At 41.4% G+C, this 23148-nt stretch overlaps 2 protein-coding genes across 4 annotated transcripts; one reads left to right on the top strand and one right to left on the bottom strand.

Annotated features, from left to right (window-relative positions):
* Positions 1 to 22: 22 nt before the first annotated feature.
* Positions 23 to 4456, bottom strand: LOC115788594 (G1/S-specific cyclin-E1-like). 2 transcript variants are annotated; one of them, XM_030741695.1, is made up of 8 exons: positions 4355 to 4456; positions 3596 to 3734; positions 3300 to 3446; positions 2537 to 2632; positions 2320 to 2454; positions 2065 to 2176; positions 1802 to 1959; positions 23 to 534 (listed from the first exon to the last, which is right to left on the bottom strand). In XM_030741695.1, exons 1-8 carry the CDS (start codon positions 4426 to 4428, stop codon positions 403 to 405), a joined length of 993 nt encoding a protein of 330 aa, XP_030597555.1. In that variant the 5' UTR covers positions 4429 to 4456; the 3' UTR covers positions 23 to 402. The 2 variants fall into 2 exon arrangements, with proteins under 2 accessions (XP_030597555.1, XP_030597556.1); XM_030741696.1 differs by having other exon boundaries at positions 23 to 539.
* Positions 4457 to 7550: 3094 nt separating this feature from the next.
* LOC115788588 (T-cell differentiation antigen CD6-like) lies at positions 7551 to 22613 on the top strand. Of its 2 annotated transcripts, XM_030741684.1 has the most exons (13): positions 7551 to 7629; positions 8369 to 8446; positions 11139 to 11420; positions 14034 to 14348; positions 15839 to 16153; positions 17080 to 17142; positions 17261 to 17401; positions 18298 to 18411; positions 18575 to 18697; positions 18926 to 18997; positions 20468 to 20641; positions 20965 to 21063; positions 21145 to 22613. In XM_030741684.1, the coding sequence occupies exons 1-13, from the start codon at positions 7578 to 7580 to the stop codon at positions 21180 to 21182; spliced, it is 1866 nt and encodes a 621-aa protein (XP_030597544.1). In that variant the 5' UTR covers positions 7551 to 7577; the 3' UTR covers positions 21183 to 22613. The 2 variants fall into 2 exon arrangements, with proteins under 2 accessions (XP_030597544.1, XP_030597545.1); XM_030741685.1 differs by lacking the exon at positions 18575 to 18697.
* The last annotated feature ends 535 nt before the right edge of the window (positions 22614 to 23148 follow it).

Here is a 23148-nt window from a genome sequence, read left to right on the forward strand (position 1 = left end):
GGCCTTCAAAGATTACAAAAGCTTACAAATGTAACATTAGCAGTTTAGTGCTTGCAGGAGGGATATGCTCCTGACTTGAATAAGCGGAAGAGTTAGGATGGACGGAGTTTGGAGCTCCCACCTTGTGCTCTCATACGTGGCACACATCAGGAAGTTTTGATATGGGGGAGCTGCTGGGGACACACGATGCCCACTCACTGTAAACTAACAGTTATTAGCTCCAGTCTCATGGTGGCATGCTGGATCACACGGACTTTAAGCAGATTAATACCCAGCTTGGTCAGATCAGACTGAGGTGGACACTTGCAGTCACAGGCAGCTCTGCTGGATAACGTCGAGGGAACTTCCAGATGGTTCTGCAAGCCGATAACAGCTTCAGACTTACTGTTAAAAGGATTCTCTCTATTGCATCAGGAGGAATATTCTGGAGGTGTGAGTCCTTGTCCAGGCACATAAATCCTCTGTCTGTACGAGGCCACATCGAGCGGATTCACATCTCTTTTGGGAGACACACCGTGTACTGCTTTGTAAGCACTGTCCTGAAAGAAAACAGCTCAAAGTCAGAAATGATGTGATGACACATGCAGGTAACAGTTTAGAGTTGGATTTACTGTGATAGTTGACATTAACCTGACTGAGCCTAATAGACATCTTACTGAAATAAGACAGACAGACAGTCTGTTGATGTTCTTAATATCAAACTAATTCAGAGACTCAGTTCCTGATTGGTGGAGAGAGAATTAGCACTGGCTGAGGTAATTAGTCTAATTATTGCTCTTAGCTGTGACTTTACATTCTTGTTTCTGGTAGTTTGTCTCTGGGACAGGTTGTGAAAAACAGTGCCAGACAAAAGGCACCCAAAGCAGTACTGGCCACTTCATTAGGTACCCCTGGGTTGGACTCCTGTCAGCCTTCAGAGCTGCTTTAATTCTTCATGGCACAGATTTTGGTCCATGTTGACATGATAGCGTCACATTTGCTGCAGCAGATCCGTTATGTGATCTCACAGGTGTTCAACTGGGTTGAGATCCGGTGACTGGAGTGCAGTGAACTCAGTCATGTTCAAGAAACTAGATTGAGATGATTTGAGCTTTGTGACATGGCAGAGTATCCTGGTGGAAACAGCCATCAGAAGATGGGTATACTAAGGTCAAAAGGGATGGACAGTTACCTGCAGCACTCTGGGAGGCTGAGGTGCATAGTGTGCCAAGTAAACGTCACACCCAGCATTAAACCACTGCAGCAGAAATCGAGTCAGACCAGGTGACATCTTCCAATCTACTGTTGAATTCTTAGAGACTGTTCTGTGATCAGTCGATCAACAGTTTCTGAAACACTCAGGTCAGCCGATCTGGCACCAGCAACCATGATCTCCTATTCTGATGCTCAGTTCCAACTTCAGAAGGACCTTGCAACCATGTCTGGAAGGCTGAGTGCATGGAGTTGCTGCCATGTAATTGATTAGATATCAGACTACCTGATGAAGTAGTGATTGGGTGCAGTGGGAAGGGCAGTTATCAGATTGGTCAGTCGTTAAAGTAGTTAAAGGGCAGATATGGGTTAAAGTATTCTGAAAGGTATTTTCCTCCCTCAGTATGTCAGATGCTTCCATCACATCGCTTTGGACCAACTTTCATCTGTAAGCTTTTTGTATAATCTTGAGACCTGAAATTTTGCATCATCTACATCTTTAAGGTCGGGTCATTTTCCTGACTGAGTTTGAACATGGCAGAGTGTCACCTTAATAAGGACGATATTCTTAAATTTACAATCACAGTATTAGAAAAAAAATTAGACTAACCAAAACGGTCATGTAGTCCAGTTTTGTCTGGATGTTGTGTTGGTCTTCTTTTTTTATGGTGGGAAAGTGCTTCTGTGGCTCAGAGCCAAACTCCTCCAATGCTTCCATGAAGGGCAACATCCAGTCGACGCATGGCTGGAGAAGATCTTTGGGCACACCTTGACAGACGGGGATAACCGCAGATGTTCAGTTCAGGTGTGTCAGGCCCAGTTTATAAACCAGGTTTTTTTCTCCCCACATTCATTTTTAACCCCGACTCTTACCTGTAATTTGTTGCACCAGTTCCTGATCCACAAAATGACACAGGACTGAGGCAGCCAGCCCGTGATAGGGCGTGTCCAGCGAGTTCACGTCAAGGATGCACAGATCTAAAAGCTAACACACACACACACACACACACACACCATGAGCTACTACAGACTCAGTGAAACGGTCCTGCCCTCAAACGAGGGCAACAAAGCCAGATTTCACATCTCTAATATGACTAAAAAGTTTGTGCCTCAAATGTAAACACCTACATTTGTAATTTTTATGTAAATATCTTTTGGGAACTGCTGCTCCATCGGGTCAGAGTTGTCCTCTGCCGTCAACACCTGCAAGAAGGACTTCAGCCAGGTCAGAGCCGTATCTGGACGAATGTACCACCGCAGTGCCTAAAAAGCACACGATACACAAAAAGAGTTGCAGAGGTTCATATGACAGTCAAAATGTTTTGATTTTAAAAATCAGCATTACCTTCAAAATTACCAACTCCATATCCCGGAATTCTTCTACAAGGTAGATTCCGTTAGCTACATATGACAGATGTCGGATCTTTAAAGGCCGAGTTTCCTATAAAGAAATAAAATACTCAACATAATCACAAACACCAAGGAACACTTTTCTAGTAACCAAGTAAATGAATCTAATTCTTCCAGCTGAGGTGGTGGAGATACTCAAAGTATCTCACCACCACCGAGCAGGGGCCAGTGGTGGTGGTGGTGGTGGAGGGGTTCAAAGTGTTGTTACACTAAAGGCAGTAAACGAGTGTGTAAAGTTTGATGGTGTAGTGTGAACTGTATGCATCTATGGTGTGAATTTAACATCCTAGGAGAGGTCAGTCAAGTTATTGTGTTCACAAGACTTCCAAAAAACATGACCTCTGACCTTTACCTTCTGGTCAAGGTCACAGAGATTTGAAGTTTAGTAGGTGAATCCGTGGTGTGAATTTGAATGTTCGAGTTACGGCCGACAAAGTTTGTGTGGCACAGATGTAACAGTTTGACTTTATCATCGAAACAGCCGAGCTTAAAAACAAAAACCAGCTCAAAAAACATGTAAAACACAAAATTACAAGGAAGCCCAAAAACACAGGATAAACTGTTGTATACAGTAATTTAGAAAAATATCAGTCTGTCCTCTTCCCATCTTTAGCCCCCCCTCAAAGGTTTTCACTTGTTTGAGATCCTCCAGACCCTGCATGGCACCGTTTTATTATCTGAACCCCTTCCTTTCTCACCTCCATCTTTGATGCTATAAGAAGGCACGTGAGCACGATGAGCTGCATCGCACCCAGCTTCAGATTTTTCTCGAGCAACAGAAACCGGTCAAAGTAGTCCTGCGCCAGGTAGAACGTCTGCCTGTGAATAGCGTAGGTCTCACACACCTACAGGAAGAGTCATGAATGTTACTGTTAATGCAGCATTTCTAAGCAGATGAATCATTTGTATTCACCAGCCTAAAAACCACAAGATTCAACAGCTTTGATTTTATACAAAGTTACAATCTTATCTTTAGAGACAGAAGAGAACAAACCTCCATCAACCAGCAGAGGATGACTGATCTCATTCTGGGCGTCATTTTGGGCTGCTGCTCCAGTAAGCTCACGCTGCTGCGTCTCATGTTCCTCGGCCTGCCGATCATCCTCCAGTCGTCATCGTCTGAGGATTCGCACCTGTAACACGCGGCGAGCTGAAGCTGCATCAGTGCTCTAACCCCACAACACTAACATGAGTTTCATGTAAAATGACTATTCCATCTATTCTGATAATTAAAAAAAAACAGCCCTCAGTTTATTGGACATCACCTTGTACTGTAGCATTTAGCAGTCAAGCAGCAAACTCTGGAGCTGAAAAACTGAAGTGCACTGACTCTGCAGTGTTGAAAAAAAAAGCCATTTTACAGCCTGGTTTTAGAACCAGTCCACCTTAAACACTGGAGTCAGGGGCACGGAGGCCCTGAAGGAGTCGACACAGGCAGGCAGAGCTGCCTGAACCTCTCCACTGTGTTCGTGCTCTTGGGAGATTTTAATGGAATTATGAGTAATAACAAAAGTTTCACTTCAGTTTCAGTGAGTGAAATTCTTATATTGTTAGTTTGTTGCACCAAATAGAATTATAGAATAGAATTGTGTCTCCATACTGTCCAGCTTTTATACAAGCCTATAAAATGATGGTTTTATTTATTTTTATTTAAATTTGGAGTAGTGTTCTGATTAAATTTGAAAATAACCAGTTACAGCCCGACAGAAAAGAATTAACAGAGGAAGATGTCAGCAAATAAATACATAATCACCCGAGGTAAGGCTGGAAGGAGGGCAGCCGGCCCGAGCCACCTGTGGAAACACCTGCCTGACTGGACTCGCCCATCTGGGTCAGAATGTCAAGAGGAGACTTCGGGGGAAATTTAAGAAGCCTCTTGAGCTGAAATAAAAATAAAATCCACTCCGATTCATCTGTACAGCAGAGATCTACCATTTGTTGACTCCTACGTCACGATTATGACGTACCCTGTCATGAAGAATCTTCTCTCGGTTTCTGTTCTGCAGGTCAGAAATATATATTTTTTTAAATTAGTTATATTTGTACAGAAGAGGATGTAGTGAATTGTTCTACAAGTTCTCAAATTGTTCTTACTCTTCTTTCCAGCCATAAAGCTTCCCTCACTTTTTTCTTTAGACGGCGACTGCAAAGACATCAAAATAAGCTCAGTCCAAAGGTCCAATAACACAATGACCTCATGATACAGTTACTCAAATCCAGAGAGGTCATACCGGCGTTTTATCACGGCTGTGTCTCGTGTCTTCTAGGAGAGGAAATAATGTCACAACCATCAGTGACTAACAGGCAGCTGGCTTTCAGATGCACCTGCCTCACACTTATACTTTTCTCATAGAAGTGGAATATGTACATCATTAACACTTAAACCAACCACACTCTGCAGCCTCGAGGCTTGCAGCTAAAAAGTTGTGTCTAAAAAGGATTTTACGGCTAACAAAATGACCAAAGGCAGCGCAAAGAGGCAAAGAGTGAGTCAGAGGGTTTGGCATCGCGCAGCAGCAGAAAGATTTCAACGAGACAGTTGGGACGTTGGGGAAAAAGTAACAATTCAGTGATCTCAGAATTGTAACAGAACACAACAAACATCACATGCTTGAACTGAGAAAATGTACCATTTTAATAAAAATAGTAGCCCTTCTTGAATGTGATAGCAGCAAGAGACAGGGCCGTGTTTACCACTGTGGCCCCCCCCCTTAACAGTCTGAACTGAGCAGAGCAGCAGGACCTGTGAAGGGATCTTTGTCCTGTTCATCTTTGTTGTGTCGCTTGTGTCATGATGCACCAAATGTTTTCAGCAAAGGTCTGGACCAAGATTCTTCTAGGAAGCTACTTTCAGCTGCTCCCTTGTTCACAAGGGGTCACCACATCTTTCCCTCTGAGAAACTGCCACTGCCACATTACTAGTCACACAATCGTCCTCCAGCTGTTTTTCAGTGCTACTTTCCAGGCATTTTGTTGCCTTTTCAGAGGGGGGAAAAAAACTTAAATTTTCCTCAGTTTAAACGTTAATGTTTTCCATGTTCTGCTGCAAATAAAATGTAGGTTTGTGAGATGTTAAATCTTTGTTTTTATTTACATTATTTTACATAATTTATATTTTTAGGCACTTACTCGCAGCCTGTTGCAATAATAGAAAAAAACAAAACAAAAACAAAACACGATTTGCCTCCAATTTCTTTTTTTTTCTCAGTCTACAAAAAAACTCCGATGACGACAGACAGAAAACCATATTCTTGGAACAATGAGCGGTTTTAGCTGTGAAGAATAAAGGTGGTCACACCAAATACTGACTTTCAAGCTCATTAGAATTGTACAAGCTGTTTTTGCCTTATATGCTGCATTTCCATGTATGTTGGCACATTTAAATAGATCGCTGCACCCATTTCCACACGAAGAAATGAGGAGTGGCTCAGGACTTTTGCACAGCGCTGTATAATTGATCAGGTGTTTTGAATTTAATCAGTCACGCTTCACCGGTTCAGCTATCAATCAGTTCATCTGCTGTGCTTTATTGGAATAAATTCAGTTTGCACGGCATCCGAAGCTGTAAATTAAAGGTTTTAAACTTTGCTCACTTGGCTGACAGGTTTAACAGGCAATAAATAAAATATTATTAACAAGCTACCTTAACTACATCCTTTGGCTCTACTGCAACTATATCACAGGTGTAAACTTACCTCCGCTCTACCTGCCACTGACGCCATCATTAACATTTACGACACGTGCCTATTGCGCATGCCTATAAATACTCCCAAAACACCGGTGTTTGGCGGTGGGCGGAGCCACATGAAAGGACAATAAACATTCACAATGAAAAAAGCTACAGTCAGAAAAAAACTAAATAAATACACTCATTAATACAAAAACAAACGACCAAAACATTGTGATTTATAAGTTACAAACAAATAAAAATCATTTGGATACATCATGAAGTGTTATTATGTTTTATCTTTAGTTAGAGATGGGCCTGTGCTCCCCTTTAACCATGACAGAGCATCATCAGGTACACATGAACTATGAGTAGTATCACAAACACTCACAGGACACTTTATTAGGAAGGGTTCATTAGTTTGCCTTCAGAGCTGCTTTCAGTCGTCTCAGCACAGATTCAACAAGGTGCTGGAAACATTCCTCAGACAGGAGTGATTGATTAGATATTTACATTAGTGAGCAGTTGGATAGTTGTGCCTAAGATTATGTGTCTTATGCATGATTTGTTTTTATTTGATATTTTATTTTTATGATATAAGGTAAAGTCACCCTCTCCAAACTGGTTAAAGACAGAATCAGGTCAGTGGAAAGAAGAGCTACAAAACACTCCTTAGATTTTAGATTTAATGTGATTAACATGAAAAATGTGTGCATGAATGATGAGCTAAAGTAAAGCACTCTGCAGAAACATGCAAATGTGAATATATTTATTTTCTGCAGATTCACTTATTTTCATGCAACAGGAATTCCACTCATACAAAAATGCACATCATAAACTTCTCACTAATAAGCTGTTTGCACGTACATACAGGTTTAACACAGGAAGGTCCAGCCCTCTTCAACTTTCATCTTCACCTTTTTGGTTTAAAGTTATTTACATGTAAAAGTCACGGAGCTTCAATCTGTGCATAAACCTGTCAACAACACTGGGCCTGTGAATTTCCTCAGCACCTCAGGTGATAATTAAAAATAAAATATTCCAAAACAAACATTATAATCTGACAGCATTTGCGCAGCTGCTTGTACATATTAAATTTTTTATCATTATAAAACTGAAGTACCACATTGGTGTCAAAGCCTTCACTTCCTACTGCGAAGCACCAACTGGGAAGTTTTGTAGTGCAGCATTGTGGGATCGTCAGAGGAAACCACACCGGCAGGCTCGTTATATCTGAGACAGGCGTGTGCGCGGGGCTCAGTTTCAGCTTGGGGCACGCTCAGTGTCGACAGAACCTTCTCTCAACACAATGAAGCTGCTGAACTTCGTGTTAACCGTCCAGCTGAGCTTTCTTTGCCGAGGTAACGTTTACAGATTTGTTCTCACTGAACTTTAATGTTAATCAGCATAAAACTGAGGTGAGCATGTAGCTACACGATGAGATGCCACCATCTATGTTTTTGCTATTTAAAAAAATGTATTAATCTCACTGATGTACAGACCGACTCTCACTTAAAATGTTACATAAAAAGATGTGAAGTTCTTGCTGCTGGGAAAGTGAAATAACACAGATCCTCTTCTCTATTCTGCTTCTATTGTTAGAAAATTATCATTAAGTTGCGTATTGATAAATACTTCTGCTCAAGCTGAAATATCACGCAGTCCCATCATTTCTCTTTACATTTTATTTGTAAAAACAGATGAAATAACATAAAAAGATTCAATAAATCAAGATGAAGAGATTTTAATTCTCATTATTTAGCCTCATGTTAAACTTTTCACAGCAGAACAGTGAGCACGCAGCGTTACTTTAATCCTTCACTTTGGGATGGAAATGTGAACAGAAAGAAATTTCTTAGAAAAGGACTAGTTCTTATATAGTGCTTTTCTACTCTAGCTGAGCACTCAAAGCACTTTACAGAAATAAAAGTAAGAGAAAGGTGTGGAAGAGACCCTGAGTGTAATTTCTCGTTGTCACCCAGCAGAAGAAGCTGACACTTGGTGAGGCTGTTACTCCTCGAGGGCAGTGTGGTTTTATTCCAGCGAGATCCTCGTTCTGTTTCTGACTCTCAAAGAGTTTTTTTCTTCTCTTCATTCCAGCTTTGCAAAATGTGACCACTCAGAGAGACCCGTCTGATGTCCCCGCGAGTGGGGACGGAAATGTCACCGAAATCCGCAGTAAGTGGGATCTTTCCTTTCTGCCTTCTGCAGAACCTAAAAACTCTGCAGGATAATCTCTAAACTCACCTTTAAACAAAAACACAGAATTTCTGTCCAGAATCAGGATAAGCACTCTGTGCAGAGGCGGTGTGCATTTCACTGTCGCAGGAAGTGGGGGTGACCTGCTTGGAAACCCATCTTGGTGAATTTTGCAGGTGCAAATCAAACAGTAGGAGCGCACACTCCCACGCTGACTCTCTGCTTTGCCCTGCAAACACGGTTTCTTGCTGTTTTGTGTCTGTGTGGCTTTTAGTTCAGCTGCATCCTCAATAACACGGTTTCACCCCACAAATACTTCAGTGCAGACTGAAGCAGTAAAACCAGAAGTAAAAGTGGCAATGGTACGAATGAAGTACTGGAATGTGTGCCAAAAAAAATGGTGAAAATACCAAAAAATAAAGAAGTATTTAAAGTAAAAAGGCAAAACATAAAAACATGATTATTTTTTTAGGTCATTTTCATATTCGATGCAGGTTGAAAGCAGAGATACAAACAGGAAATGTGTGGCAAAGGACCCTTCGTGCAAGATGCAGCGAGGTGCATCTTGCACGAAGGGTCCCGGTGGTTACAAATTCATTAACCAGCTGTAATTCTCACAGTAAAGTCTAATAATTGACTATAATCTGTAAAACCTGCAGTCTGTGGATACATTCAGAGCAGGTTCAGCCACACATTACAGTTTTATATGAAATACTTTCCTGGAAAAAGAAACCAAAGCACATACCCAAAGCTATAATTTACATTTACAATTTTATTACACCTTAATAAAAACATTTTAGACTTCTTGAAAAAGACATAAATATATATAAGTATATATATTTAAGTGAACCTTTATTTGGCAGGAAAATATGACTCTAGAGATAAAAAAATCTGTCCTGGCCAAGATACTAAATATAAAATAAGCATGTACATGAGATAAAGTGTGAAATACATTAAAAAAAAATTAATTTGTGGACATTATGTACAGATGCAGAGACGTTCAGGTCTGCAGCCTGGAGTAACATTTCCTCCAGGTGACTGAAAATCGGATTAAACTGACTCCACTGCTGACTCCTCAAGAAGGAGCCGCACATTTGATCCAAATTCAAGCTTAAAAATTCACATTTGTGTTCCAGTAATTAACAGAGAGCATTAACAGAGCGTCAAACCGAGCCATGCAGCCTGTGATGGCGGGTGGGCTGTAAGGTTAGAGGTTAATCTCAGTGCTGTGATAGAGCGCGTGCAGCTACAGCTCGTGTAAAGAGGCATGTACATAACCACAAGTTGTATTTTATCTCGAAGGAAGGCGCCTGATTCTAAAATAAAATTCATATTCAAATCTCCATTAAAGTTAAAGGTTAAAGACGCACTGCTGCTGGAAGCCTTGTTAGTCTCTACTTAAGTTATAATGTAAAACGAGCAAAGTGGAACTAATAACGTAAAGGTCGTAAAGGTCGTCAAGAACGTGTTTCAGAACATGTTTAGATTAATGCCAGTTTTTCAAAAAGAGAAAAGCTCAAAGTGACGTGTTACTTTTTTACTGTTGGGGTTTTTAAAGTTGTTACTGATCACGTTTATGTGTCAGCCACACCGGTCCCAAGATGAAGCCACTGCTTGGTCATCTAACCGCTGGATCACAGTATGTGGTTAGATGGGTGTGTGTGTGTGTGTGTATGTGTGTGTGTGTGTGTGTGTATGTGTGTGCGCTGAGTAGTTCATTCTATCATGGTCAAGATTTACTTTGACTACATGAACTCATCACATCTAAAAATGAAAATGGAAAGCTAAACATAGTTTCATTGTTCCTGTTTTTTAAAGATTCTGAGACAGGGAAGCCCAAAGAATGTGGAGAAAATAATAATTATATATTTTTTGTTGTTGTTTTATAGTTGACATTAACATAATCTTTAAAAGGTCTTTTCATTTGTCCCCATTCTTTGACATAAACTATAAATATGGGATTTTTTTTAAGCACAGACACTGCAGCAGGTTAAATACACTCCAGACGTTGGATTTCTGCCAAATCAGAAATCTTTACTGTGAGCCTGTTTTCCCTCTTCTTATTTTCTGTCATATTTATGTTGTTACAATGGTGCAGGCTCATATTAAACAAACCTTTGACTAATGAGGTCAGCATGTGTACATGTGATCCAAAAGCTCCAGCTCTAAAAGCTCAAGTCTATATGATGTCAGTGAGAGGCAATAATCCTAATATGATCATCTGGGTAAAACAGCCTCTCCCATCTGCTGCTCAAACCTTTTCCTTATGAGGGGCAGCCAATCAGAGGAAACTTTGGCTTAAAGCTAAAACAGCTTATTTCAGATGTTAGATGAACACTTGGGGACATGGAGGTCCAGCGTAACATAAAAACGGATTATTTTGAGCTGTGAAACATGCAAAGCTGCTGTAGCAAAGTACAAGAATAAAAAAAAGAGCTAGAAATGAGCATTTAAGTCCTCTTTAATATCCAGCTGAGAATTCAAGACACATAATTGATGTTCCTCATCAGGAACCTCCTTAACTCAAATTAAAAACATGAGATATACAACAAACATTCACTGAGTCTTCAGGCTGTCAGACTCAGAGAACCAGAAGTGAAACTGTGTTTTGTAACATTGTGGTCGTTTTGCTAAAACCATCAAATAATTTCTCATTTCTGTGTTTCCTCAGATGACCCGTATGTCCACCATCTTGGTGGTAAATGTAAGTGGACACTCAGGGTGCTTGGAAACGGGAGCAGCAACGTGGCGGCGCTCACGGCAGACTCTGCAGATCAGCTGTCGGAGCAGATCTGCCAGGACCTTAAATGCGGCAGTGTCCATCATGTGAATAAAAGCGTCTCATCCGCCAACACCACCTGCTTCCAGAACTGCTCGTACCAACACGGACGTTTGGAGAACTGTTCCCTGAGCGTGGGAAGTCCCTGCAGTCTGATCCATGGAGTGGTTTGTGGTGAGGCTTTTATTTAATGCCAGCGATCACAAAAATCTAACCAGTTAGATATCTGTCATATCTATAAACTCTGTATAGTTTACATCAAATTTCAGGTTCAGTGTTCACCGACTCATTAAATCATTCTGCACTCAAGATGCAAACAAGTGCACCGCTAATCAGGAAGCGAGCACGTTCACACTGGCTTCACAAAGCAGTTGAAATAAAACAAATATAATATTCACACTGAACCCGATTAATTAAATATCAGGTAAACTAGATCCATCCGCTCATCATGGGCATGAACTGCACGCACAAGTATGAATTTATCTTGGATTTTCTCCAATCCACACAGGATCAAATACACACACACACGCACACACATACCACTAACATTTGGGTAAGCAACCCTGAGGAAGCTGCAGGTTGTTAGCTTGACTGTGGGCAGATTGGAGAAAATCCAAAATAAATCCAGCTGTACAATCATTCCACTCTGGAAAATGAACAGTTAAAAAAATAAAATAAAATCATTAAAATCCCCAAATTTCCACAATATTCATGTTCGTGATGAGTGTATGCAAACTTCTGACCACAACTGTATGACACACCTGTCAGACCAAAGATGATCAGCACAGTCACTATGAGAAGAAAGCTGGATTTGTTGGCTAGCTAATCCAAATGCTGAGAGACAATTATTATTATTATTATTATCAGCAACAAAGATGGCCTAAAGAAAACTGCTTGCTGGAATTGCACAGAAGTGTGCTGTGTTACAGTGGGAGGGTTAACAAAATCGTGCCTTTGTGGGGGGAGTCGCTCCGGCTCCTGTGAGACGTGCGGGTTTGGTCCTTTTTTGGAAAAACATCCAGAGTTTGGAGCAGAAACTCGAGACAGAGCCGAGCTTCTGGAAAGAACTGAACTTCTCTGTCGTACTTGTGACTTTGAAGTTGACATGAACTCTACAGAAGAAAAAACTGTATCACTATTATTCTCAGAACAAAGGTGCCTCGGGGGCACACTGACGTGTCCCTGGGGGCGGCACCCTCTGAGGTGCTGTGATTGTACCCTGAGACATTTGTGGGAGGAAACAGGAGCAATCAGTCAAAGGTCATGGCAGGTTTGAAACCAGAAGTTCCTGCTGCGATACGACAGCAATGACCTTTAATTTCCAACAGAGACGCAGAATGAAACTTCTCAGAATGTTTTAAATGCTTTTCAATTCACCCAAATACATAAACAGGACAATCTCAAAATCTAAAAATGAAATTAATATTGTGTCTAATTTCCTTTTGCATGTGGATGGACTCAAACACAACCTTTAAATCCAGAATAAGCAGCACAGATTTGACTGTTTATGGCCCTTGAAGAAGCCAAAACACACAGTCAGCTCTGACGGGTACATCTATATATCACAGGTCAATATATCACAGGTTGATGTCAAGGGTACCATTAAAGCAAATCTGATGTGTTTTAATATAAAGATATACGAGTAGGTTAAAAAAAAACATCACACTTCATGAATCATTCATTTACAAAACGGATGATGAACAGTCTGAGTTATCTTAGGAAATAATCGGAGTTTATCTGAACTGCATGAGTCAGTACATTTCCTCCTGCCCTCCCCCTTCTGCCCCTTTGAGGCCTTCCCCAAAACACAGCTTCAGGCCGAGATCTGTGGGCGCTCCATCCACCGTTTCAGTAAACGCCGGTTAACCGTGTGTGAGGTTCGGGCCCTGCTGGGCAGCAGTACAGTTTACAGATCACAGCGGCTCTACCAAAGTACTAAATCTGTAAGTGCAGAGTTTTTGGACCCAAACAACTTTAATGTTTCACTCTTTATGATTTATTAATACATTTTAACTTTCACTCTGATGTTGCAGTGTTGCCATCACCTCACCAGGAACAGCAGAGCATTTTATTTGAATGAAAAATAAAAAATATGAACGTAGCATTCATGACGTCTGATCCTTAGTGAAGCCTCGAGCTGAGAGAGATGATCTCACTGTGAAATCACCATGCCCCAGATAATCCTCCTTTCTGATCATAACTTTTAAAAAAAAGGACTTAATATTATATTTAATATGACCCTAAACAAGCCATCATGGAAGGGTTAACTGAGGTCACAGAGCACAGAGGGTTAGAAGTCTCTCTGAAACCAGAAGGTCAGCACCTGCTGGCAGTGATGAAGACTGCAAGTTTAACACACTTCCTCTTTGGGCACTACGTCCGTCTTCAATGCTGTCTGTGACTGTGTCAGAGGGGACAGAAATGGACCTTTATTGTTCCCCTATTTGTGTGCAGTGACTCTGTGACACATGTGGGTCCATGCTGAGAAATAAGGGACTCTGTCTAAGGCTCTAACCAGTCAAAGAACAGTGGGTCCTCCTGAAAGGTACGACAGAGTGGTTAAATAACTGCTGGTACCAAAAATGTAAACACATAAGCTCAGGGGTTACTCCAACAGGGACTTTGGAGCAGCAAACCTTTAGCCTGATTCAGGCTGTGATTAAGTAGCTTCTCAGATAAAGGTGCATCTGTGCAGGTAGCTATGACACGCAGGTGTTTAAAATGATTATTTTCATAACTGGTAACAATGACAGCATAATAATAATAATAACAGTGTGTCATCCTCAGGACACCAACTTGTGCGGCTGGCAGGAGGGACAGACCGGTGTGCTGGACGAGTGGAAGTATGGAGTAACGGACAGTGGGGCACAGTGTGCGACGACCACTGGGACCTGAACGATGCTCACGTGGTGTGCGCCCAGCTCGGCTGCGGCTACGCCCTCAACGTGACGGGTCAGGCCGGCTTGTTTCCCCCGGGGAGAGGACACGTCTACCTGGACGATCTGAACTGTACGGGCAAAGAGGAGAACCTGTGGAGCTGCCCGGCTACGCGGGAGGACCACGACTGTGGACACAAAGAGGACGCTGGTGTCGTGTGCTCAGGTGACAGTCCAATTCAAAAACTTTATTCATACATGCAGAAAGCAGGAAGTTAACTGTGAAATAATAATAAAACCACCAGTCACAGACATAATCAGCATATTATGGTCTTTACCTCACTATTTGGAGCATTTGTGATGGACAGAGGTTCCACAGTGATGGAGCTGATGGAGAAACCTTTCTGTTTGAGACTAGAAGAGACTTTTTAGGCATCAGAAGTTCCTGGTCAGATTAAATAAGTTACTACTGATATGATGGACTGGTGAGGGTCAGCTGGCAGAGCCTCCAGCCTCAGTTGGATAAGTGGTTAAGATTGATGTATCATGGTTTGGTTTAAATTGCATTCTTTCTGATTTATTTTTGATTTTCTTGGTTCTTGGGGTAAAGAGTCATACCCCATCTAATGATTTGTTGAGTGACAAACAGCCTGTATATAAAAGTTGGGCGTAGCCACCCTGGCATCATCCACTGGTTACTGAAGTCCTGCCAAGAAGTCTCAAACTGAGCGTTGTCGCCATCGACACCTCTGCGTTTTCAAACCAGATGTGATGAGCAAGCGTTACTATGAAACCAAGCGACTCAGCCTGCTCATTGGCTAGCAAAGCAGTCAATCACAGGCTGAGGTGTAGACTGCTTTATCCTCTTTTTTGATTCTGAAGGAGACCATAATTTATAAAATTAACTTCATGTTGAACTCAGCAAGACTTGAAACTAGTCGAGGGGGGACAGAAAGCTATGTACATCTTTTATATACAGTCTATGTTAAAACCCAGCTAAATCCAACATAATGTCATAGCTATTATTATATATGACTTTAGTGACACATGGCTACAGTGGTTTCAGTGATCAGGTAAGGAAAGTCCCCAGTGGAAATTAGAGTGGAGGGAACAGACTGAAGGTGGGGCGTGTGCAGAGTCGAGTATTATGTCTGGTCTGCGGCGACAGGAAAGCAAGAAAAAAATCAGCAAAGATATCGGAAAAGGTTGAATGATTGATATGAGGCCAACGTTCATCATCCATTTATCTTTATGGGAGCTTTAATTTTTAGGAGACAGTATTTAATAATCTGCAGCTGAAGGATGTTTGTCCTGAGTGTGCGTTTTACAGACTGCTTTTACACTAACAGGAAATTATCCCTGTGCCAGTCAAACCATATCTTTTGAAAGTTATTGCTAAATAAAAGGTTATTTTATTATACACTTTCCCAATGTACTGTAAGTGCAGCATGGAGCTGTTCATCCTTTGGGCACCGCAGATATCTGTGTAAAATTCTAGTCTGGGGGGCAGACATGAAAAACTGTCAGATTGTAGTTAATTGTTGTGTGATATGCAAACTCACCTGAAGGGTCCTCGGTGCTGGTGTATTACAGTTTAGAGCAAAATGTTTCAGGAGTTCGTGAGGGAATGATTTACTTCCATTTAATCTATTTCAGGATTCTTTGTGTTATTTTCCTCCAGTAGTTTCACTCGTTGTGATCTCTGTGTCTCTGCAGAGATGCGAGCCATCAGACTGACCGGAGGTCTGGACCGCTGCTCTGGTGTAGTGGAGATCCATCGTAACGGCAGCTGGGGGACCGTGTGTAACAACTGCTGGAATGAAAATCTGGCCTCCACTGTGTGCTCCATGGTGGGATGTGGTGCTGGGGCAGAAAAGTTCACCCAGTTTGAGCCTCCTCTCTACAACATTAACGGCACCCAGTTTTTCTATTTCTGTCCAACTGACCACCAGAGTCTGTGGGAATGCAAGGAATATATAAATCATCCCTTCCTGTGTAAAGAGTCACAAACGTCTCGTGTCATCTGTAACGGTGAGGGTCACAGTTTCGCGTTTGTAGTTGTTAATATTTTGTCATTAATGCAGGTAGAAGGCAAAGCCAAGCCAAGTTTATTTATAAAGCACTTTAAAAACAGTAACCACCGACCAAAGTGCTGTACATATATATATATATATATATATATATATATATATATATATATAGAATAAAAATAAATAAATAAAAACAATAAAATACACAGTTTATCCTAAAAAAAATAAAATAAATAAAAAACAAAACAAAACAGCAGCTCATACTAGTCAAAGGCCAAATGAAAAAAATATGTCTTAAGAGCAGATTTAAAATTGGCCAATGACGAGGCCTGTTTGATGCCCAGTGGCAGTGAATTCCAGAGTCTAGGAGCTGCCACACCAAAGGCTCTGTCTTCTCTGAGCCTCCGCTGTGTCCTCGGCACATCAAGGTGCAGTTGGTCAGCTGGTCTGAGTGACTGGGAAGGAGCATGTAAGTGCAGCAACTCGGAGAGATAAGGTGGGACAAGGCCATGTAATGACTTAAAAACACATAAAAGAATTTTAAAATGATGAGATGAGATGATGAGATGAAGGCAAAACAGAAAAAAGCCTAAAAACCAGAAAGCGGAAAAAAATAATAACCATGAATTTTATTAATTTATTTATTCATCATTAGCCCTTTAAAAATTATACCTTCTTTGCCAAACTTAATGTTATCAGATATTCAGGAAATGCATACAAACATCTGGATTTTTGTTGATTTATACATTTTTAAGGTGGAATTTTGCAAAGGCACTCACACCAAAAAAGCTGAATAGATTTCATTGTAATGTTTTATTTTTAAAATTGTTTCTATTTGTGCCCTGAATCATATGAAATGTAGCTGTAGTGTAAATAAAATTCCCACTGAAGTGAAACCAGGTGATCAGATAATATTTTTTCCTGCAGGTTCTCTGGGGTTTCCTAATGCTACCAAGGTTAATCCAACTATAACACCTGACTGGACACCAGGTAACGATTTAAGGTTTTATTTTATGAAATTATTAAAAGAAATTCTTAAAATATTCCCGGGTCTCAGCCTCAGTATAACAAACTTCACTGTCAAACTTTTTTTTTCCTGCCCATCCAGCGGGTGGAACCACGGCTGCCGCCCCTGAAAACCTGCGTTTCACGTCTCTGCCGCTTCTCTGCACGATCGCCCTGTCCATCCTGCTGCTGGTGATCGTCATCACAAACACGGTGCTCTGCTGCCATTACAGGAAAAAACACGGTTGGTTCACATCAGACTTCTGATTTTATCTGGAAAGCGCCGCAGCGGTGCCTGGATTCAAACATTTTGGAAGATGTAGAGGAGGAGGATTTGTTTTAATACAAACAGGAAGCAGGTGGAGATGGAAAGATAAAGGATGATATATTCGCAACAACAAAACCTTACTTTAGATTCAAATCTTTATATAAAGACGCAGTCACAGAGGCCTGCTTAAAAACAACTACTGCAGCATTTTCAGGACTTCCAGCATGTCCACAACATTTAAGGCCTAATGTGAGAGTTAAACTGCTGATGCCTTCAGAGGCACAGATTATTTTAACACATGAAAAAGCTGCAGTTTTACCTCGAGTTTTATGCAATGTTTCTAGATATTGTTCAAATGTAATAAATTCATCTGCAGTATTTTAGATTCTAAATATCATCATCAAAAAGTTTGCAGCTCAATTGGAACTTAATACCTGCTGCCCAGATGCTACAATATATAAGTGCAGAATACAGTACACACACACACACACACACACACACACACACACACACACACACACACACACACACGCACACACACACACACACACACATGCACTTCAGGTCATAACTGTTACAATGACTTTAGTGACACGTGGCTACATTAATTTTTAGTGATCAATTAAAGAAAATCAAAACCAGTCCCCGGCAACATGAGGTTTACTTAATCTGCAAAATGCTTCATCCACCCAAAAAGGGAGAACACATGAAAGAAACTCAAAATATTTCAGTGAGTTTTCGCAAACAGATCATGATCTGAATGCATTACTGTATCAAACATGTTTGCTTTTACAAGAAGAGCTCTGTAAGTTCTCCCTCACCGCAGGGGTTGTAAATGCCCCACCCTAATCCTCCACCTCTTGTTTGTGCAGCTTTCTTGCTGCAGCAGACACGCAGCAGCCCACGAGCTCCATCTGGTCACAGCAACAACTATCAGGAGGCCGTCAATCTCGTCAAAGTCACGGCCAACCCGCCGCAGACCGACGGTCAGTGGTCGAACGTTTCAGCGGCTTGAACACTAATGCTTTTTCTTCCTTTAACCCCGCACACACGTCTGTCTGTTTACACACACCGTAGTGAGAAAGTTGCAGATTTGTGCGAAGTCATGTCATCGAATCGTTTAATTTTTGTTTTGTTTGTCTCAAAAAGTCCCCTCCAACCCCAGGCACCTTTGGACCCAGCTTAGTAGTGCTGACAGCACGTCAGTAGATACAGACTATGAGCAGTATGACCCAAGCACTGACCCGTCTCTCAGTTTATCCACCTTTCGGAGTGAGCCACGTTCTTTTATTTTTCCTCTGCATTTATGTGTCGTTTCTTAGCTGCTGCTGCTTCTTTGTCTCAGAGTGTTTCTGCATTTTGCGGTCAAAGCTGCTCTGAGTGTGTGTGTGTGTGTGTGTGTGTGTGCGTGTGTGCAGATCAATGCTGTTTTGCACCAAATGTTTGCAGGGTGCTCTGTGATTAAACTATTGCATCGTGTCACTTTTTTTTTGAATCCAGATTCTCAGCGATACAGAACAGACGTTAACCCTTTGATGAGGCCTTCAGGTCTCGAGAGCCTTTGTGAAGAAGGTGAGTCACAGTTGGTTTGCAAAGATGTCACACTTTGCACGTCTCAAGCAAAAAAAAGCATCCTTCCCGTTAGACACTGCAGGCTGTAAGTGGAAGAGGAACACTGAGTTTCACTGGCTGAACAAAAACAAGGCGCAACAAACATCAAGAACAAAGAGTAACAACACAAAATCATCATCATCATCAATCTTTAAATACACTCAGACCACCCCCCCACAAACGGTACCACTGTCTCCACACAGACCGAAAACGCTGTTAAGTTCACAATCATCTGATTCTCAGCAGAAATTTACACATGCTTTAAAAAAGCTTCAAATACTTTGATTCAGCAGCTGCAAACACGTCTCACACAGCCTTCAGCAATAACCTCGTAGCATCATTAAAAACTACATGGAGTTTCTGTAGATCGTGCTTGTACAAAGGGGTGTGCGCTCTGAATAAAGAGAGCTTCATGCATTATATTTGTGTGACAGGATGTTTGCTTGTGCACAGATCATCCTGCATTGCCTACAAACATCATTATCATCATCATCATCATCATCTGTCATTTGATGTGTAATAAGTTGTGTGAGACTTTTGACCTGATTACAGATGGTTATTATCTGACAGTTTAAATCTGGAAAGTCTCAGAAGCTCAGCTGTACAAACAGCACTCTTCATGTTTCACACCATAAGCAGAACATGTAAGAAGGAGCTGCAGCACAATCAGGACTTAAAACACATGCATAATATTCACTAGAATATTACCAACCATGCCCACAGTCCTACAGGCTCTACAGGATACAGGCTTCTTGGGTAAATTCAACAAGTTACAAAGAATCGGAGACAAAATTGATCCAGTGCTGTTGCCTCTCAGAGTGTTGGCACGCCTCTTTGACTCAGCTTACTGATAAATTTCTGTGATTGTAGATCATCAAAAGCTTTAAAAGTGTCAGAAATAACAGAACTGACAACATCAAGTGTGGCAACAAGACATGGATCATAAACCAGAAAAACAAACCAACACATGAGTCACATGACAGGATCAAACCACACAAAGTTACTATTATTTCTATTACACCAACTTTATTATACAATTATTCTTTTTTTCACAAATGTTTTTATTTTTCTTTAACCAAAACAAAAAACAACAAATTGCTTCCTAAATCAGAATATAATAATCCACATGCTTTCTACTTTTTAAGATTTATAAGGTTTCTGTCTCCTCATAAACACTACAAACATCACCCCCACACATTCATGGATTTTAACTGGAACTGTACTCAATTTTAAACTCATTTCAAACAAGATCTAAATGTCACCAATATTTATAGGACTTGCTGGTTAATGAATAACTAAATAAATTCAAATGTTTTATTCCTAAACAGATGTAATTGTAGCACAACCTCTTTTTTTAAATGCACACCGAGTTCCTGTTGGTGTCCCATCGATGATATTCTGATGTCGTATTTTAATGTTTTATTTTTTCAGGCCCTCCGCCCACAAACGTCCCCGCGGCAGACTTTCCCAACTGTAACGGTGCCCCCACATATCCTCAGTATGCCAGAGTGTCAAAGATCTCGGTGGACTCATTCGAGTCCTCCAGCACCTCGTCTGGCGAGTGCTACGAAAACCTGCCCAAAGACTACATCAACGTGACTCTGGGTTAGTGCGCTTCACCCCCTCCGCCCCTGTCAGTGTGAGGCTGCAGCTTTGCTCCCAGTTGTTGAGATACTGAGGGAAGGTGTTGTAGTTTAAATAATCAGAGTCCTGGGATGGTCATAGCTTTTAAAAAAAAATGAAATAAAAAGTTCACACCTCCTCCTGATCACTTCAGTTTTTGTGCATCGCCTAAACTGCATCTGTGTGAAGAAGCCAGGCTGAAAGTCATGTTTCACTTCTTGAGGTTTAAAAAAGAAAGATGAAAGTCCATCTCAGACTGTATCAGGCTAAAAAGACATAAAGACTGAAAACCTTTGTTGTTTCAGATCCTCAGCCAGGCCAGGCGTTTGTTGAAGCGTCCGAACCTCCAAACTTCTCCTTTGGTCCATTTCATACAGCACAGGCCTCAAACCTGCACAGTTCAGGTAAAGGTCAATAAACACCTGCAGCTGCACATGAATGAGGAGTAACGCATTTACTGATCTGTCTGATTGTTTGATCATCAGAGGATGACGACCTCTACTCACCCGTGAGCCCCGACTGAAACTCGGTGACTGCGACGCCTCGTGGCAGACGGAGAGCGTGGGAGGAAGAAGAAGCTGTTATTTTTCAGAAAGGAAACACGTTCCGTAAGATCAAGAAACTGTGAGAGTCTTTCAGTGATTAAAAACTGGAATATTCACAGTTATTGATTTAGCTTCTTAAAGTGAGTTTCAGGTTTGTATGCAAATGAAAGCCAAAGGCTTCCTGGAAGAACAAGTGGAGGTGTTCTGTGAGCGCAGCAGAAGGAACTGTGAGATAGAAACAGGCGACAAATTAAAAGGGAAAACCCAAACTGCCCTCGTGCTGTTGGGGGATTTCGGTGCCAGCATTTAAATCCTCTTACAGTGAAATGTCCTGTAATGAAACATATCCATACCAGCGATGATGGTTTATTCTGGGAGACCATGCCCTGCTTATGTTGCATGAGCACATCCCCATAGAGCTCCTGTGGTAGACTGTGGGCTGACAAGTTAGACAGAGGCCAGTAAAATCATTGAGACGCCAAAAGGTGTTCAACAGAGCTCCTGCAGACTTGGGGAATTATTAATGCCACAGAGCAATGAAGCAGCTCAACATCTCACTGAGACACTTTATGCTGGGTTTTCCTTTTTTTCCTCAGCTGTCTGTTTTTGTTTGTTTTTTGTATTTTTAGAGATTTGTTATATTGCAGTGCTTTAATATTGTATTTACTTAATGTGCTAATGTTTGCTGCTGGTATGATAATCCTGAGCACCAGCATAACCTCAACAACTGTGATGTGAATAATGTGCAAAAAATACATGGACACCCAACCATTAATGTGGACCCGTTATGTCTTTATTTTATTGCACAATGTCAGTGATAAACCTGCTGTTCAACCCTTCTGTTCGTTCGAGGCAGCCAATCAAAGGGAGAGGAACTACAACAGCTCGTTTCAGACAAAGGATGAACTGGAGGGGCTGCACCACAGCTCAGTATAAGATAAATAGAGACTGTTTTAAACTCTGAAGCATGCAAAGCTTCTCTAGAAGTGTCCAAGGATTCATAAAAGGAGCTGGAAATGAGAAAAGCAGGTGCACTCTAACGAGGTTCTTTAAGTCAGCCGCTAAAGTCGGGCCATGAGGCAAGAAACTCAGATTTATGTAGCACATTGGACCACAAATAATCTCAGTGTCCTTTGTATTGGAATCACCCACATTACACTTGCAGATTCATGTGCAGGATGTGAGATGAGGTTACGGCTCTGTGAAGTTGTTCCACACCCAGCTGAAAAGATAAATCCCTGTGAAACAGGAAGACGCTGTCATCGAACTCCCACGAAGCCGAAACACAACAAACCAAAAACAGGTCAAAGGGTCACAAACGTTTCTGTCCACATACTTTTGGGTACTCTCATTGTTTGCCACTCATTTTCCATTTGTACAGTGCAAATGCAATCAAACTATTCAACCACAAGGTGGCACTACAGAACTGTAAGTAAATTGTCATGTGAATCAGAGAAAAAAAAAAAAAAGTACTAAACTATAAAATGTTTATCGAAGCAAAGATGGTCCAGGCTGCTTTTCTCTGTGACAAAAACCTGACAAACAGCCATCAGTGCTCTTTGATGCCAAATGAATGCATCCTGAAGGTGTGTGAGAGGGAAACTCTGGATCCTGATGGGGTCGCAGCAAACTGTCAGCGTGGTTTGAAAGCAGACCTGGCAGGGCTGGCTTTTGTTTTTTCATTACAGCTGCTGCAGCTGCAGAGCATCAACACTTCCTGTGATGCCCTGAATCAAAGTTATGTCTTGTTTTGAAGAACATTAATATGACAAACTGCTTCACAGCACAGTAAAGTTTTAGTGGTGGTGGTGGTGCAACGGCGCTGAATGCAGGGATAAACATGGATCAGCTAATGTGAGAGGTGGGGGATGTGATGCATTCGACTGATAACAGCAGAACTGGGGTGTTTTTCAACTGGAAGGTATTTGGCAAATAGGAGGAGGA

The sequence above is a fragment of the Archocentrus centrarchus genome, chromosome 11 (assembly GCF_007364275.1).
Source record: "Archocentrus centrarchus isolate MPI-CPG fArcCen1 chromosome 11, fArcCen1, whole genome shotgun sequence".
Lineage (NCBI taxonomy): Eukaryota > Metazoa > Chordata > Actinopteri > Cichliformes > Cichlidae > Archocentrus > Archocentrus centrarchus.